At 36.5% G+C, this 6,508-nt stretch overlaps 1 protein-coding gene across 1 annotated transcript; it reads left to right on the top strand.

Annotated features, from left to right (window-relative positions):
- Positions 1-3,305, top strand: rabif (RAB interacting factor). The gene is made up of 3 exons (XM_007248416.4): positions 1-203; positions 383-557; positions 2,560-3,305. The coding sequence occupies exons 2-3, from the start codon at positions 408-410 to the stop codon at positions 2,806-2,808; spliced, it is 399 nt and encodes a 132-aa protein (XP_007248478.1). The 5' UTR covers positions 1-203; positions 383-407; the 3' UTR covers positions 2,809-3,305.
- The last annotated feature ends 3,203 nt before the right edge of the window (positions 3,306-6,508 follow it).

The raw sequence follows: 6,508 nt of genomic DNA, 5'->3' as shown, positions 1-6,508 counted from the left end.
GGTCTGGTTTGCTGGTTGCGCTCGGTGCTCGTCAGTGTACAGTAGTGTTAGCAGGGTTAGCTATTCTAGGTAAAGTTAGATTATGATGATTCTGATGCTTTAGGAATTAAATATTCATCAGAGTTCTGACCAGAATCAGAGGAGATTATATCAGAGACCCATCTTCCTTCAGTATTATCTAATCTCCTTATGGTGTGAGAGAGGTAAGTGTTTATAGTGTGTGAGATTGGATAGCTAGGTTAGCTAGCCGGTTAGCAGTAGCAGCTGCTGAGTTCAGTAAGACACTGGAGCAGATATATAAATAACTAGCTATCTGTATAACTTCTTCTGTTCAGACCCATAACTGCACCATTTTTATTACCTATCTCTCTGCTTCACACAGCCTCAGGTGTCTCAGCTCTTCTAGCATGGACAGTAATCAGAGCTCTCGCAGTGAGGGCAGTGCTGAGCAGTCCAGCCTGGTTTCTGAAGATGGGAAAAATATAAAGTCAGTGGTGTGCCAGCGCTGCGGCTCTAAGGTGCTCTGCGCAGGCACAGCTGTGCTTACAGAGAAAGAGGTGAGTGAAGGAAGCTAGTCTTACTGTCCTATAACCTGAGCAAACTATGGAAAATTCAGATAAACTGTATTCGTTCCTGTTTTCTGACTTTTTACTTCATCTCCACAACATTGCAAACTCAAAAATGCAGAATCTCAAAAAGCACAACTCACTAGGTTTGGGTTATGTGAGAAAAGACATATTAAAACAAAAGAAGCACCATTAATTAGCTCAACAATCAGGGTTCAGCATCCACTTAGTTTTGAACTTGTTTTTACTTGTTGGAAACATAATACTATATTACCAAAATCCAAAGTATTCACTCAGCCATCCAAGGCCGAATCCCATTTCTTTTTTGTGCCCTTACACTTTGTTTTCGATGGGAAGGGGTGAAATCGTCCCCGTAAGACTTGGGACAAAGCTTTAAGAACTAGATACAGCAACCATGTTGCTGGTTAAATAATAAAATAATAACTTTAGGATATTATATGTCTTTAGAAAGCGTTTGTGAAATACAATAGGTCTTTCTGAGTTGTATATGCATGATGCACATGAAACTGTTCTTCAACCTCCATTGTCTGCAATAGCTAGTAAAAAAAATGTTCAGAAAAACGTGTTGATTACGAAAAGCTCTGTGTCTATGTTAACCCATGAGTTCATGGCCTCACCCACCTTGGCTTGGGACTGCCCACAAGCAAAGCTATAGTCAGGCTGCAGCAAAGCCGACGCTGCCTAGCTAAAGGGCTTGCAGCAGTTGCGATGCCGCTTTCCCTGCGAGCGAATGGTTGCCACTCTCCCTGCGACCAAAAAAATGGCCTCTGTTTGCACCGTGGCATTGATAACAATTCTTTTGACCGCGTAGCCGCTCTCCTCGTGGTCGAGCGACGCTGAAAGTCTGATGTTAAGCGAAGTTTAAGGGTTAACTTTACCTAGCACTCAGTGCTATATCTTCACAACAAAGGCTGTATCTCTGAAAACATTTTGTCCTTTGAGTTTTAGAGGTGTAGCTTTTACTGTGATGGGGAAGACAGGTAGGCGTTCTCTGCTGCAGTGCTGTTAGCCAGTCTGAGGCGATATGTTTGCATGTATGAATATTCATAAACAAGAGCATAAATCCTGTCTTTCTTCAGAGACCTCTAATTCAGTGATCTAAAGCAGGGCTAAATAGAAACCCTTGAGCACTTTTTTTTTTTTTTCACAAAAAATGTCTCACATGGCATTCATTCATACTAAAGGCTAAAACTAGACATTTTAAAATCAATGAAAAAAAGATGAAATCTTTAAAAATAAAAAAGGTTTTAGCTAATGGAAATTGCATAGTGTTTTGTGTTTTATTATAGGGATGCACCAATGTGGGAAATGTATGGCTGATACCTAATGTATATATGTATATATATTTGTGTGTGTGCTGATATGCATATTTAAAACTTGCAGAGAGAGCATACACACCCTGGTTTAACTTTATATGTTTAAAACTAACAAAAACATAGCTTATATCAATTAAAGTTGGCCAATTGTAGTAGTGTGACCAGCATCAATCACTTAGTCCTTTTCCGCTATACGATATATGTGTAGGCAAGTATTGGTTTGAAATCTTGCCCAAATCAGCTAATGTTTTTTTTTTTTAAAGCATATATCGGCCGATACCGATATGTATTTCCAATATCATTGTGCATCCCTAGTTTATGACCATTTTAATTGACATCAGTGTCCAAATGATGAATGACACTCTATTAAAAGTTTGGTGGAGCAAGAGTGACGCTAGAATCCTTTCACCTAAAAATGAGCTGATTAATCAGGGTCTAGTTATAAAAATTCAGCAGGACATTAGATCGACAATTAATCATGGTACTTTTAAGTTTTACCTAAGTTCATTTGAGGGTGAATAATCTACTGGAAGTCTAAAGGAGACACTAAAACAGCATCATAGCTCAACTTCTCTAGTTACAAATGAAATACCTATGAGCTTAGTTCAGCTAACTCACTTTTCCGTATCAATGTGTTTCACATTTCCACTGTCCAGCTGTTTCTACCCTCGATGCGGAAGAAGAACAACATTAACCAGTCTGACGGGACGTTAGACGGGGACACGTTAACGGCTCACTGGCTGGTAGATGACATGTACACCTTTGAGAATGTGGGCTTCACCAAAGACGTGGGTAAGGTTAAATATCTCATCTGTGCCGACTGTGAAATCGGACCCATAGGATGGCACAGCCTGGACGACAAGAAGAGTTTTTACGTAGCGCTGGACAGAGTTAACCATGAGTAGCGTGGTGTTGGGTAATATTGTACGCTAAATGCCCTTTTTGACCAAGAGTCACACACCCATCCCTGATCATCAGCAAGCAGGGACCCTCATACTCCCATTTTTCATACTGGAAAGTTGTCTATTTTGTTTTGTTGTTAATTTTCTGGTCATAATGTGGTAATATTTTATAAATAACAATCTTAACTCTGTTACCTTGCTGTCAGTTACAGTAATTACAATATAATTAAACTGATACAGAAGTGAGTACACTGATTAAATACTTTTATCATTCCCACCCATAATGTGTCTGTGCTGTATAATTTTGCTGTTTATAGCTGTTATGCAGTAAAGATGAATTATTTAGCAGAATGTCTCATTAATCTCACATGTTATACTGTTATACGTTTTGCTGTGGTTATGTTAAACTCCTTTTCACGAAAGCAGAAGAATTGGAATTTAGAAATATTGTTTAATGGATTTGGAGTTTGGATTAATAAACTGATAAATACAAATTACAACTGAGTTTAGATTTATTTGTGAATGCAAAGCTAAAAACATATATTTTTTGTTGTTTAACTAGTCAGAGGTGGGTTTCCCAAAGCTTTGTAAAGCTAGGAGCTTCGTTAAGTAGTATTAACCCTTGTGTGGTGTTCATATTTTTGTTACTCGTTTACTTTGTTACTTGTATTTAATTCAGCAAAATTAAGCAATTTTACATTAAAATGCTTTACACATGCTTGCTTCACCTAAATTGCAAGCAATATAAACAGCTTACATGGTTAATATTTGCCCTTTACCTTTCTTATGTTACATTTCTTTCAAAAAGTGCTACTCTTTTTTTATTAGTTTTTTAATAAAATGTAAAAGAAAATGAATTAAACTCCAGATATGAGTAGAAAATTTGTTTAGTTTCAAATTTACAAATGAAGCAATGTTTATTAGCCCTTGGCCAAACATACTGTATGTAATATAAATGTTTAGGGGGGGAGGGGGGTGTACAGTGTGTGTTTATCGAAAATACGTTTTGAAATATGTTTTTCACAAAAAATGAGCCAATGCCAATGAGTTTGAGTTGGAAAAAGTATTTTTTAGTATCATTTGATGAAAAATGAAAACGGGTCCCACAGACCCGAACACCACACAAGGGTTCAGATCGATTGTTAATTAAATAGTGAATGTAGTGAATGAATGTAGTCAATTAATCCCTGCAGTCATGGTCTAAGCAAAGCTACTGTCTCCCAGTCTGTGCATTCTGTAACTGTGCCATGCATGCACCTAAATAAAATTCCTACCAGGCTGGGAATTGCAGGACAAAGATATTTCCATGCCACTGGGAATATCCTTAGTACTGTAGGTACAGTGCATGGGACGCTTAGCCTCATACACACTCCCAGTGTCTTTAATCCCACCTACTCTGTGGGGAATTTGCATATAATATGTCATCACCAGAGCTCTTAACTGACATTGTGGTCGTTCATCTGGACAAACTCTTGGGTGTGTCAGCTTGCAACTATATATACAGTATATATACAGTACCAGTCAAACTGTTCTTGTGCAATGTTTTTTATATTTTGTACATTGTAGAGTAATATTAAAGACATCAAACAATTAAGGGACACATATGAAATTAGGTAGAAAAAGTGTTTGGCCTCCTCCATCCCCTGACCTAAACCTAACTGAGATGGGTGGTTTGGGATTAGCTTTAAGATTGCTTTTTAAATAACTTTTAATAAATGAAATCAACATTTTAAAAGTATTTTTTTATTTACTTAGGTTATCTTTGTCTGCCAAATGTACGCTGTATGCAAATGCAGCCTTTAGGCGGTGGATCGGGGTTCCCTCATGCAGCAAACAGTACTTCACTAAATTCTAAATATGAAACTATAAGTAAATTGTTTCACTCCCAGGTAGTGGTGCATGCTGTGAGGGCCCTTTGCAGTAAATGCCCTACAATTGGGAGAATATGTTTATTTTTATATAAGAAGACATTTAATGTAAATTGTATATAAATCAGAGTTTAAAAAAACAATGTGAAGCATAGCAAAAGTTTTTAAACTCTGTTTGTGTGAGAAAATTTCCTGTAAGAATTCTACTGCCAAGAAAACGTGTAAACCATAGAAGACAGCTGATGTAAAAATTATTTTACAAGAAAAAAGGATAAAAACACATTTTAAATCATAGCAAAGACATTGAAATTTGATCATTAGTTAATGTGTTTGTATGACATGACAAATAAAGAATTTAAATTAAGCAAATTGTAAATTGTAACCGAAAACTACAGCTCTGGAAAAAATTATTAGACCACATAATCAGTTTTTCTGACTTAACTATTTATAGGTATATGCTTGAGTAAAATTAACATTGATGTTTTATTCTATAAACTACTGACAACATTTCTCCCAAATCCCAGATAAAAATATTGTAATTTAGAGCATTTATTTGCAGAAAAGTAGAAATGGTCAAATTAACAAAAAAGCTTTCAGACCTCAAATAATGCAAAGAGAACAAGTTCATATTCATAAAGTTTTAAGAGTTCATAAATCAGTATTTAGTGGTATAACCCTGGCTTTTAATCACAGTTTTTTATGTGTCTCAGCATGTTCTCCACAAGTCTTTCATACTGCTATTGGGTGACCTTATGCCACTCCTGGAGCAAAAAATTGAGCAGTTCAGCTTTTTTTTGATAACTTGTGGCCATGACACTGTATTGATCTGGTGGTCCTTTTTCCACACCTTAATTGATCTAACTGTGTGGAATTGAGCATTGTCTTGCTGGTAAGAAAAGTCATCAAAGTTAGGGAACATTGCCAGAGCAAAAGGAAGCAAGTTTTCTTCCAGGATAACCTTGTATGTGGCTTGATTCATGCGTCATTCACAGAGACCAAACTGCCCAATTCAAGCTTTGCTGAAACATCCCTAGATCATCACTGATCCTTCACCAAATTTCACAGTGGGTGCAAGTACACCTCTGTAGGTTTTCATCTAAACATTTGATGGCCAGGTGTTGAGCAAAGCTGAAAATTGGACCCATCAGTGTAGATGACCTTACTCCAGTCCTCTATAGTCCAATTTATATAATTTTCTGCAAACTTCAGCCTGGCTCTTCTTTGCTTCTAGCGAGTTCTGCCTCTTAAGAGATTGTTTTGAACTGTTCTTTTCAATGCACTTCACCCCAGCTGCCATTTTCCATTCTTTTTATAGATCTCTTTATGTCATCCTGCAGTTGCTGACTGACATTAAAATAAGTCAGCGGTCAATTTACAGACCTGAACCCCACTAAAAAAAACTCTGAATGTAATCATGTAAGATGTAAATTGGTCACAATCTATCAAACAAAGCTAAACTGCTTCAATTATTGTGCCAGGAGTGGAATAAGATGCCCAAAAGCAGTGTGAAAGACTTGTGGAGAGCATGCAAAGATGCATGCAAGCTGTGATTAAAAATCAGGATAATTCCAACCAATGTTAATTTCGAAACTCTCAAAACATTAGCATTGTTGACTATGAACTTCTTTTTTTGATGCATTATTTAAGGTTTGAAAGCACTGCATCTTTTTTGTTATTTTGACGATTTCTTATTTTCTGCAAATAAATGCTCTATATAACAATATTTGTATTTTTTAACTTGGGAGAAACGTTATCAGTGGTTTATAGAATAAAACTATAATGGTCATTGTACTCAAACATATGTCCATAAATCATTAAATCAGAGAATTTAGTGA

The sequence above is a fragment of the Astyanax mexicanus genome, chromosome 24 (genome assembly GCF_023375975.1).
Source record: "Astyanax mexicanus isolate ESR-SI-001 chromosome 24, AstMex3_surface, whole genome shotgun sequence".
Classification (NCBI taxonomy): Eukaryota; Metazoa; Chordata; class Actinopteri; order Characiformes; family Acestrorhamphidae; genus Astyanax; species Astyanax mexicanus.
Note: the sequence above shows the minus strand (reverse complement) of the source record. Positions and strands in the feature narration are given on the sequence as shown.

Coding starts and splice junctions, on each gene's coding strand:
- rabif (XM_007248416.4), top strand. CDS start 408: ATGGACAGTAATCAGAGCTCTCGCAGTGAGGGCAGTGCTGAGCAGTCC. Junction 558..2,559: donor CTGTGCTTACAGAGAAAGAG/GTGAGTGAAGGA, acceptor TCCACTGTCCAG/CTGTTTCTACCCTCGATGCG.